At 39.0% G+C, this 12,685-nt stretch overlaps 1 protein-coding gene across 1 annotated transcript; it reads right to left on the reverse strand.

Annotated features, from left to right (window-relative positions):
- Nucleotides 1-5,431: 5,431 nt before the first annotated feature.
- On the reverse strand, nt 5,432-11,927 carry MDH1 (malate dehydrogenase 1, NAD (soluble); the record flags this gene model as incomplete). Its single annotated transcript, XM_010019584.1, has 8 exons — nt 5,432-6,057; nt 6,429-6,518; nt 6,734-6,847; nt 8,415-8,591; nt 8,724-8,846; nt 10,222-10,397; nt 11,006-11,102; nt 11,809-11,927. Coding segments are annotated over 8 exons (1,022 nt in total), but the record flags the coding sequence as incomplete, so codon positions are not given.
- Nucleotides 11,928-12,685: the final 758 nt, after the last annotated feature.

Consider the following 12,685-nt stretch of genomic DNA (forward strand, 5'->3'; position numbering starts at 1 on the left):
CCTCTGGGGCTGGCGCTCAAGCCTGCTGGCGTAAGCAGCTCACACTGTGCTCTCCTCGGTCAGGCATCTTCATATATAAAAAGCCTGTTGTCAGCTCAGCATGCAGAAGATGTTTAGCTAAATATACTTATTATGCTTTCCCTCCAGCAGAAAGCCCTAATGTTCTTCCTTCTCCTCCCGCGAGTGCGCAAGCGCAAAGCTATGGGCAAAGCATTCTATTGCCATGTTCCCAACCAAGAGAACCACCACCATCTGCAGGAAAGACCTGGCTGGGCTTTCCATGCAGGGCAGTATTTACTGTGGCACTAAAAACTTAAAATGCTTTTCCCAAAAACCATCCACTTCAGTTGCTGTTTGGTTTCCTATAAACCAGTTTTCAGCCAGACTATTAAGTATCTGTCAGTGAGCTTTCAGCAGGGGTTCAAATTGCTCCTGAAATAACTCCCATGCTGGTTTATTAGTGGGTTTCTAAATCCTCCATCTCAAGCTTTGAGAGGATTCTGTTCCTCTTCACTTATGAAATAACCATATAATAATTTTTTTCATTAGGGTCACAATAGCCAAGGTGTATTGTTGGTCTCATTTTAAAACAACTCAAGCCATCTGTGTTGAGAAACACTCGTGAATGAGAAAGCAAAACTAAATATATTTATATATAAGAAGTGAAAAATTCATGACAGAGGGCTATGCTGGATCTCTGGAAATCACAAAACTGTGGCTTTACAAATGCTAAGTTGATTTAAAAACTAGAGCCCAAAGTTTAGCAAACTGCAATGTGTATTTTCTCAGCCTTTGATTTAGCTTCAGTGTTTTGCCTTTGCACACGTATATGTGCACTTCTGCTGCTGAACACCCCAAAGCTATAGGATGCACAACTCAGTCCAGCTGCTCACTGAAGCTAACCTGAGCTGCTGGGCTGGAATTACCTGCTCAGATATGTCCTGGCTGCTGTACTGCTGATAACAAATAAAAGCTCACCTTTGTCCGAAGTATTATTAGTTGCCTGCTACAATAATCATTAATCTGTGTAGCTTAAAGATAGCCATGAAGGTCTTGGCTTGTAAAGACAGTCAGTCAGGTGGTTCCTTTGGATTCCAGAGAGGTTTTCCATGATGATCAGTGGAGTTAATGTGTATGCATGTGTACGGATGCACACAACATCTGTGCTAGCGCTGAGGGCTGGGAAGGCAGTGGTCACCTCTTCTCTCCACTGAGATGCTCTGACCCAGCTTTGCTCGTCAGCTGCAATATGGATAAAGAGAAGGAGCAGGAGCCACAGCAGCAGGATAGCCTGAATCCAGGGCTTTCAGCCACAGAAAAGTCCTGAGTGCCCACAGATTTGTGCATGCAGTCTATTTCATCAGTACTCAAACATCAGAGCCCCTCCATATAACAACAAGCTAGCTTGAGCTGAGCTTTTAATGCATTTAAGCAACTCCCAGGTTGTATGATGACTATATATTTTGAGGGAAAGTAGGCAAACATCTCTGTGCAAACCCTTTGTATCACTTAGGTACAGCCCCCTTGACAATTGTGGGTAGCAGACTTCAAAAAAGAAAGTCTCTGTGCAATTAAATTTTTAGTAATAAATTAAAACGCACACTTAAAGATCCTGTAAAACCAAACCAATGGGCTTAGTTCTGGCTAAGCTGAAGACTGCATCTCTAGCTACTAATTTCTCTATTTACCTGCAGCTATAGTATTTTATTTTAAGCCGCTGACCAGTCAGCCTCTGTTCTGATACAATAGCATTTGTCATGCTCCCATGCAAAGCTGCCACTTAAGAAGTTGCTGGAATGTTTAAAAACAAAACAAAACTTGGTATTTGAACACAAAATACCTGAATTTTCAGCTGCAAATAGTTGTATTTATGTAAGTTCCTCTTTCATTACAACCAAGCTGTAGTTATCCTTTAGGATTTGCTATTTGGAATTCAAAATGCGTCTATAAATCTAAAAAAAGTCCCCAAACCACAGGAAGTGGGGGGAAAGAAAGAAATAATTCTAATAAACTTTTCCATGTCAACTTTCCTCTGTTCTGTAAATCTAGTGCTTTGAAAGCACACTGCATCTGTTTTACTTGCCTTTCCTTGTGCAAAGTGAGATTCAAACCCTAGGGATTTGATATGACATGATGCCTTATAGATATGCCCAGGGTGCAAAGCTTTGTGGTGAGCATCAGCATCATGTTGATTTAGATTCATTTGTAAGAGCTAGTTTCCAGCTTCACCCGCAGTGACTGTAAAAAATAGCAGGAATAGCTGCAGTACGAGAACAGCAATGTGAGACAAACTTGAAATAGTTTTTATTCATTTGGGGAAAAGCTTTATTTCTTCTCTCTCTCAGAAGAATTCTTGCTGGGCATAGAAAGCTGTCAAGAAAGCACAAAGAGATCAGCTTAGAAGCCTGCACCTCATACATCTTTCACTGGCATGAAGGGAGGATTTGGGATCTGCATTTTCCAGGTGCTCCGTGACAAAGCATGTCAGTTGCACTGAGCAATTTTCAGTCTTCCCTGGGAGCCTTTCCCCCAACACACAGATTCAGCCAGGAGCCCTAATGTTCTCAGCTGCTGCATGTAGAAACCTTCTAGAGTGGATCTGACAATTCAAATCTTAATTTACCCCAGGATTTGTTTCTCAAAGAAAGCATGTATGTACTCACTTGGGAGCTGCTGTTTGAAGTCCTAGCTTTTGTTCTCTTGCGGAAGGAATCAGCAAGTAAAAACTGGATGTGAAATCCCTTCCTGCACAGAAAGTTTGTATGTGCTGAAAATATGCTCATCACTAACCAAAGAATAATTTTTGATACGTATTTAGTTATTTACAAGATGCAGTTGGTATGAACATATTCAGTGGCTTTCAATCATTAGTTAGAAGTCATTCTTTCAGTCAGTGGTTTAGAAGTCATTCAGTGCAAACTCCTGCTCAACACAGGGCTGACCTATAGCTGGTTGCTCTAGGCCAGTTCCAAGGCTTTGGTTGCTTCTGTATTTGGTCACCCTCAGATTTGATAAATCAGTTTCTGGTGTCACAATTTGTGTCCATTGCCTCTTGATCTTCCATGGACCCTAGCTCTGCTCTCTCTGCATCCTCCCATTAGGTAGTCTTTTCTGAGAAGAGCCCTCTTCTGGGCATTTAGTCTTCCAGGATGAAGAAACCCAGTCCTCTCAGCCTCATGATGTCCTCCAGCTCACTAACACTCAAAAAACCAAAATCACAGAATAGAAACATTTCAGTGAAGAGCAAAGTACTTAATATTGTAGGTTTGGAGTAGCAATGTGCAAGTTTCCTCTTGTACTCGAAAACTGACAGTCTGAAAGGCAGAGGGAAAAGCAGATGGCTACTCTTTTTGCTTCCATATGCATATTTTCATGTATCTACTAAGGGATAAGCAAAGCACCCTGCAAACACACTGCAGCCTGTACAAAGTAATACAATAATTAAAAACCAGCTAATGACAGCACGAGGGAAACTCCCAGATATATAGAAACTGCAGATAGCAGAACAGAGGACAAAACAGTTCAGAAACATGAACAGAAAGAATATCCACCCCTGAAAAATTTGTAAGTAGTGGGATAGCAGTGAAGTATGTGGTCAATGACCAGATGAGAGATTTGCTGTTGAATTGCTTCACAGAAGCCTGGAGGAAATACAAAGTGCTTAAAATTCATTAGAGGAGCCAAATGTAGATTCAAGTGTTAAGTTAAGGAGTTAAATATGTCATGAGATAGTCTATCAAGTACTGAGGTTAATTACACAATTGTTCGGATACACTAAGTGTTGTAAGCATTGCTTTACTAGAAGTGAGTTGTCTCCTGGAGAAAGCTGTTTTAAAACAAACATCAAACCCCCCTGAAGAGACAGATCTTCCACATTTTTTTAAAGCTCCTTCCCTATGTTACGTTTCTGTAGGTATGGCTTAAAACACCCTGCACACCAGCAGGATTTGTCCTATCTTATTTATGGTTTTCAGGCACAGATGTGTACTTTTCTTACTTAGCCTGTTCCCTTCTTAAACTGAGTAACAGTGTGCACTGTAACCACCTCCTCTAAGACACTCTGTTTTAAAATAAGTTGTAGGGAATTACTGGAATGAATTCCTTTGGTCCTGAGGTTCGTGTTGAAATGAGATTTCACTTACTTTGTATTGTAACACCAGAAGGCAGTCATCACATTGGCAGCTTGCCTTACCTCCCTAATTTCTGCACAAGTTCCAAACTGTCATGGAAAGAGGGAAGTATGAAATTTTCTTATCAATTCTCCACAGCTAAACTCCAACTGGTTTAGAGGAATTAGAAAAAACAGTGGAAAAATACAGTATATACACTACTTGACGATTCCCAAGACTGCAAGAACAAATCAGTTCTTGAAACAGCTGCTTCATAAACATTCAAGGCATGCACTTACTGTGCTGTCTCCAGCTGGCCTGTGCTGCAGCAGGTATTCCCATTTTCCAAAATGCTCATTTTCCTTTTCAGCTATTTATGTATAATAAGTCTTTGCTGCATTACTGTCACTGTACTTAATTGCTACAGTAATGTTCTGAGAGCAGACTTATTTTTAAGGATAAGCTTATTGATGTTTGCTGATTTATTTTATATTCTAGTTGATAAATCCTCAAAGAAACCATTACATTTCCTTAAAATTCAGCTTAAGCTTTTTTTTTTTGTCAAAATAGTTCTATTTTTTGAATCTTCATTTAATGACAACAAACCAGAAAAAGGAAAATGAGATAACTCCAGATATGACAGACCCAAGATTTGTGTTAGTACAAGGCAGAAACACTTATACTGGAACAGGACAACTTAACATTGGCATTATGTGTAAGAGAAAAATACCATTACTATTACTTAAAGTGCTTAGAAAACAAACAAAACAGGTAGTAGTACATCTAAGAAACTCCCAGAACAGCAAACCTAGTTGAAATCTCTTCAGTCTACATAAGGTGGGTTACTATAGGCAGGAGTCTAGAAGAGTCACAGCAACATTCACCTGTGTGTTTGCAAAGGAATAATTACAGAACAATGTATTTGAACCTTCCTGAAGTTAAAGGCTGCACCAGGAAAATTCTCAAACAAGTATATTAACCTCACTTGGTCTTAATCAAGTGAGTCCTTGTCTCCTGGAACAAAAGGCTTTGAAGCTACAATGAAATTAATACTGAGCTACAGTACCAACACTGCTTTTGAACTGTAGTGCTGGAGTATAAACCTGTCTTGAGGCTTTTGTGTCTGATGTTGACATAAAGCAATTTTTCCTGGAAAAAACAAATGGAAGTGCTAGTCATCAATAAAGCTTCTTAAAACCAGCTTCCCTTGTTTTGTTAAAATAGGTTTTCAGAGTTTTTAATGTTGTACTATTAAATCCTGCTAGTTACACAACTAAAACATGCAAATAAAGCACAACAAACTACTCTTAGCCATTACACAATGAAGCATCTTTTAATATTTCTATTGACAAACATCGTAAGCATAACCAGAGTGAACAGTATATACTTGGAGTCTGTCCAGTGACAGATGAGTCACTGAACTACTGGTTTGAGAAGAACTATTGGCATTCTAATTTCATTTTCAATTGAGCTATAGGATGCTGAAGTGATCACAGACTGAGTTCCAATAGTGCCAATTGCTAATCAAAACTCGGATTGTGCGTTAGAAGCCAAGGCTGAGGCAAACAATTATTCTGTATCATACAAAGAAAGCAACTAGTATTGAACAGAAAATTTTGGTCAACAAACTAGTTTTACTTCTTTAATAACCTTTTGCTAATAACTCAACAGGCACAACAGTACCAGTAAGCATAAGGACTTTAAAATGCACAATTGCCACAAACAGTTGACTTGAATACAGCAATAGTGTTTGGTAGCAGACTTAGAGACGACTTTTAGATTCTCCCACTCTTAAATCATATTGTATTTCTTCAGGATCTAGTCATGCACTGGAGAGGAATTCCACAGCAGTCTCCTTCTCTTCAGCTAACTCCTTAGCAGTCAGCTCCATCTTCTCACGAGAAAAATCATTGATAGGAAGACCCTCAACAAACTTCCAGGTCTTGTCCTGTTTGAAAGCAAAGAAGTAAGAAGCTCCTCCATATAAGAACAAGCTTCTTTCAGTCTGCAACAAAGAAACTTTGCAGCATAAGAAACAAAGTTTACGGCCTTAAAAACTACATCAGGCAGAAGTTAATTTTATTTTAAGATGAGGAACGCAACCAGCACCAGCTAGTCAGGACAGATTCTACTTATCTATCAGTACTTATTTGACAACTACTACACAATGATTAATAGTGGTTCCCTCTGTGACAGGCTGCTAAAACCCCCACATCCCAGCAACTGCAGTCCCATACTAAAAACACTGCTGTCAATAAGCTCATAACACAGTTTAGCTAGATCTTGCAGAAGGTCCGGAAGGATATAAAGTCTAGTTACCTTGATCACAACAGGGAATGAATACAACAAGTCTTCTGGAACACCATAAGAATTGCCATCAGAAATGACTCCCATGGAAACAAATTCCCCCTGAAACCAGAAAAGTAAGAGATAAATACATTTTTCAGTGCTAGAAGTAAGCAAAATCTTCATTTCCAATCTACTACATATTCTATGACACACTTTATTCCAGAAAAAGGCAGATTCTTCCCCCTCTGAACACACATACACATTTGAGGTCAAAGACACAGGCGTGTAATCAAAGCATTAAGCAAACTAGCACTTACTCAAGAGTAACATCTTACCGCTGGAGTGCCAAACCAGATGTCCCTCACATGATCACAGATAGCTTTGGCAGCTGACATTGCACTGGACAGCTTCCTAGCCTTAATAACAGCTGCTCCACGTTGCTGAACAGTCTGCAATTAAGAAAAAAAACCCCAACAACTAAATTGTAAACCAGCAAAATCATGACTTTAAGCGTTGTTAGTAAATGCCATGAGAAAAAAACCCACACCTTATATCATTATTTGATTTCATCAGTAAAAATACAGTTTTATCACTAAATGAACATGAAACACAATCCAGAAATACAGTCTAGACTGCCAAGATAAAAATATAATGGAGTATTTCAGAGGCTGGCTCATTTCTTAGTACCTGCTTTACAGCCAGCAGCCCACTGACTTCTCTCATACCAACCAGATGTTTCAAGCTTTTACCACCAGGAGACTTCATATACGTTGACAGCACAGATGTCTTGGAGCAACACTGGCAATTAAGGTTTTTTGCTGAATAGCAATGTGAACTACTTGCTGCTCTCATTTAACTATTTGCTGCATTTATTTAATGCATTTATTTAATGTATTTAAGAATTGCACTTCTTAGAATTAGGATAGCTTCTTAACCCGTACAGTTTTCCAAGTTTTGGTAAGGCTCTACACCAACCAGACCCCAGTCTAGAAAGCAAAAATTACAAAATCTTCTTATCTTAGGCGAAGCATTTTAGCATAAACCAACATTACAATGTACCTAGAAGGCCAAACTAGTATCCTGCCTCAGCCACGTAAAATAAAACAGGATCAAGGACAGTTTTCTGCTTACACTCCGGTTCATGAACTGTGGTTGCCAGCACACAATCATTTATTCTGCAGCAAAAAGCATGAACTGGAACAAGCTATATCCAAAACCACAATAGGGAAGAGCATGATCATATGACAAAACACATCCTCAGTCCCAAGCTGAGGGTGCCTTGGCTAAGATAAGAGTACCTGTACCTGGCTGTCAGCATTCTAGTGACATCGCAATACCAAGCAAAGTACAGCTACTTTGGAGTCACACATTCACCAACAGCTTTAGTAATGCTTGTTTCATTTTATATTGCATTTAGTTAGCCTGTGCTTTTGATCAATTAATACCATTATTTTGTTTTACTACCCTACATTACTATTTATTATTACTCTACATTAAAACATTTTCAGGTGTTTCTAGATTTTCCACATTAACTGTTCAGAAATGCTAGTGACAAGGCCACAAACTTAGATTTGGAAAGTATGTGTGCAATGTGCACATGTATGCACGTGCACAGGGAGAGCTGCTGGGCTATTTTTGGTGGGTGGGGAGCAGCAAATGGAAGATCATCCTACCTCATCTGCAAAGCTGCCCAAAAAAGTCACCATAGTGAAGTATCAGTGGTGCTCGTGTGTCAGATGAATTGCACCTGAGCTATAATCATAATTCTTTTTCTTGAGTAATTTCAAAACTCCAAATGTGTTTTCTAAGAGTATTTACATAGGTTTTCATAATGCCTTAAGTTTCTCAAGAGCAAATAACTAATAGGGAAAAGCTATCTGAAGATGACTTATTCTAGTGAGACAAGAGCTGCTTCACTAAGTCAATCAGTTACATATTTTCCCATCTCATATGAGGTTAGGAGAAAGCAGGAGGCACACAACCACCATTTAAAACCAAAACAAACCCAATTCTTACCAGGATAAAGTCTCCCTTCAGCCAGCTGTCATCTTTTATAGCTTCATAAACTCCAACTTCCTTTCCTTTCACATTTACCTTTGCATGGTTAACATCTGGATATTGAGTGGAGGAGTGGTTGCCCCAGATGATGACGTTCTTCACATCATTAGCAGTCACGCCAAGTTTCAGAGCAATCTATTTGGAAATTAAAGATGTCCGTTGTATTAACTTCAGCTCCTCAATTCACAAGCTGCTTTGAAAGCATTGCTCTGTTTGTATTTAGCAGAGACAACAGAAAGCCTTCTACTTTGGATAGGCCCTTTTTACCTGAGACTTAGCTCTGTTATGATCCAAACGAGTTAAGCAGCTGAAGTTTTCCTTTGGTATTGAAGGGGCAGACTTTGATGCAATGAGGCAGTTAGTATTTGCTGGATTCCCAACTACCACAACCTAAAAACAAAAAAGGGTAAGGAGAATGTGGAAAGATGAAGAACCTGTTTTCTCAAAACAGCTCCCTCAATGGAAATACATGGCTTTGCCCTCAAAGAAGCTATCATAAAGTTTTCTAAATCTCTTGGTTGTCTTCAACAAGATCCTTTTACATGTGCACTGTTCATAGTCACCGAGTCTTCTGTAACTGCACAGGAGAATGTTTTCTAGCTAGGTATTTTCTTTATAATTTGACATTCAAACATGAAAGAGAACAAGACTTCTAGAGAAATGTGTACACTTACCCACAGCCTGGCTGCAAAACTCATGCTGCTAGATAGAGGGAAAGCCAGATACGTATACATTAGTCAGCCCACAGTGAATTCACCATCACCTTCTAAATGCTTTCAAGATTGGCTGCCACTGCTTTATATAATTGCTTTCTAATTAAGAAACCCAGAAGTTACTTATCTCAGTGTTCATAGGCAGTTAGAAGTAAAATATTGCCTGAACTTAGATCAATTTCTTGCTATGGAAAACTGATTTTTATTCATCCTTCATCTACTAATGTGCTTCAAATGATTAATGTCAAGCTCCATATACCCTCAATCACACACAATAATCTGCAAACCTTCCTTTGTATTTCCCCTTTTGAAAGAGAGTTCAGTAAATTTTCCATTAGTCTGCATAGTTATATTGATAGTTTTTATTCCTACTGTATAAAGAAGCAAACAAGTCTTAGAAGCAGTAGGAAGTTCATCAGCAGAGGAAGTAGACATTAAAAAGTCAGTTACAAAGCACAGTTGGAGTCTGGGCCTGAGATTAAGAGCAGTAGGAGAGCAGCCACATGATCCCATTAACTGTGCTGAAGGAATCTGAGAGAGAACAATTAAAAGCTTCCAATGCTCCAAAGACCAAGACGAAAACAACCTAAATAAAGCCGATTTTTTTGTGCAACTGTAATTCCATATTGATACTGAAGTTAAGGGTCATTATGTTGAAGCCACAGATGGATATGAAGTAGGCAGCTGCATGTAGATAATTTAGTTCTCCCAGAGAAGAGAGATAATGAGCAGAATACTGCTCTTTATTTTTTTAATGTAGTTTGGTGAGGGTTTTTTAGAATTAATGGTAACCAGTTCAGAGTATGTGTGGAAATACAGCAATACAATGCAAGACTTACCTTTTTCACCAAACAAATTAAGGACCAAATCATCTACCTATTTAACATACTGTGACTCATCTAACCTTGACTGTGGTGTATTTTCCAGGGCTTAAGGAAAGAAACGCCTGCACTGAATAGGGTCCTGCTTGCACAGTAACATTCCACAACATATTTAGGTCTCTACATAACCCAAAAGAGAGATAACCTTTTAAATTTACTTTCTGTATTCACCTTCACAGTCTTTTTGGCATACTTGTCCAAGGCTGCACCCTGAGACTTGAAAATTTTCACATTTGCTTTGAGTAAATCCTTCCTCTCCATGCCCTCTCTCCTTGGCATGGAGCCAACCAGAATTGCAATGTCAAGGTCTTTGAATGCAACTTCCTCCGTGTCTGTTGCAATGACCTCTGAAAAAAGGGTAAAAAACAAATCTCAGTAAGATAAATACTCATGGCAAAGTGTTAATGAGAATACTCTTTGGTTCATAAATAGTATATAACCTGATCTGACAACACCACCTACCCATTCCAAAAAATACAAGTGTATTTGTTTGGCCCTAATCCACAGATTAAATACTTGCCAGTAAATGGTTTATATACACAAACATATACCTAAAGCTTTAGATATGAATTTTGAAAATGCAGGAGAAACCTATGTAAAAAAAGATACCTTTCACATGTCTCTATCCAAATATATATACACATATGTACATAGGTTGTTCTTCACTTTTACAAAAAAAATTTTCAGTGACAAGTACCAACACAAATGAAATCTTCATCTCCCTTAAATTCAAAACAAAGATTTGATTTGTAGAAGAGCTCATACCTACATGTTTGGTTGGGCTTGTTTTTTTTAAGTACTGTAATACTTACAGTAGCATCTTCCATAAAATACAAAACTAAGAAAGGATCACGTAATATTTTCTTCTGCTTAACTTCCTGACAGCTACAGGAACTCATAAATGCAATAGTTTACTACAGCATATTATAGATATAAGAAAAACTCTTTTGGCCACCTCTCAGCAATGGTAGAGCACAGTCTTGCAGCTCCATCACCACACCTTCCAATACAGTCATCATGGGGGTGATATCCAGCAGCACAAGAATAAGAGGCTGCAAAGAAAGAAATGGTTTAGTCTAAGTTGGGTGCAACATGATTTGAAAATTAATTTTTCTTGTTATCTATAAGAAATTGCAAGACTTAAAATCCATTTACAGAAAATCGAAGAACTCCAGCATGACTAGCAACTGAAAGACTGTATAACAGAGCAGGGCTGAATTAATTTTCCCCACTTAAAGAATAAACTATTTGCATATCAGTATATCAGTCTGAGTATCTAGAAGAAAACAAGCTTCAGACTGCAGTTCTGACATCAGCTTATTCACTACTCCTATGGAAACAAGCCGAGAGTTGGACTTGTTCAGTCTAGAAAGAGAAGGCTCCAGGGAGGTCTTAACAGCAGCTTTCCAATACCTAAAGGGGCCCACAAGGTATCTGGAGAGGGACATGTAGTGACAGGACAAGGGGGAATGGCTTTAAACTGACAGAGGGGAAATTTAGATTAGATATTAGGAAGAAATTATTTACTATGAGGGTGGTGAGACACTGGAACAGGTTGCCCAGAGAAACTGTGGCTGCCCCATCCCCGGCAGTGTTCAAGGCCAGGTTGCATGGGGCTTTGAGCAACTTGGTCTAGTGGAAGATGGCCCTGCCCATGGCAGGGGGATTAGGACTGGATGGTCTTTACTGTCCCTTCCAACCCAAACCATTCAATGATTACTATGTGGCAGGAATAAGTGATAATTCAGTGTAAATTACCTGTTCTTTGCCAAAGACATCTCCCTTGGCAATGCTGTAGAGCAGTGAGTAGGCAATCTGCCCAGCAGCACCAGTCACAAGGACTCTGATAGGTTCACCCTGCAGGAAAATTATAGAGACTTACCCAGAGCCACACAGTGCAGGCTCACACCATCCGAGAGTGGCAGAAATTAATAGTTACTACACAAAAAAGGTTACGATAATTTAACCTGAAAGAAAGCATGTGCCTAAATAGGGATCAGGCCCAGCTGCTAAGATTGAACTTCTTTTCTGCTAAAACCACCAGCAATTTCTCTACTTGCTTTTACAGAAACAGATCACACTTGCAAAAATATCCTTAAGAATTGCTTGTGGAAAAGCTTGCAAAACACCACGAATAACAATCTATTTGAAAAAACTTTGTATTCCTTTTAACAATGCTGCTTTTTTTTTTTTTAACATAAGGCATTACAATATGTACCCACTCATACTTCTAACTTACTACAGAAGTTTTACGACCTGTGACACTTCACCAGTTTTCCAGTTCTTTTCCTTTTGAGGACTGTTTCCAATAAGGAGCTTGAATACTTACTTGCAACCAAAAACTTATTGAATGCCAGAAACCAAGGGATCTAGTAGACTTAATGTACTGCCTCGCTAAAATTTTATACAGCTATTTAACAAATCCAAAGACAAAAGCTACATTAAGGACAAACCCAGACACTAATATCCGTAATACAGCTATCCATTGTCAAACTGACCCAAAACTCCAAAAGACGGGGGAGAAGACTGCCAACATGTTGCTATATTGCAAATGGGGGGAGGGGAAGAAGGGAGAAAATGTCTTACCCTATAGCAAACCTCCATTCTGTTAAGCAGAAACAGGACACAGGGAAAT

The sequence above is a fragment of the Nestor notabilis genome, unplaced genomic scaffold, assembly GCF_000696875.1.
Source record: "Nestor notabilis isolate BGI_N333 unplaced genomic scaffold, ASM69687v1 scaffold16638, whole genome shotgun sequence".
In the NCBI taxonomy this organism is placed as follows: Eukaryota; Metazoa; Chordata; class Aves; order Psittaciformes; family Psittacidae; genus Nestor; species Nestor notabilis.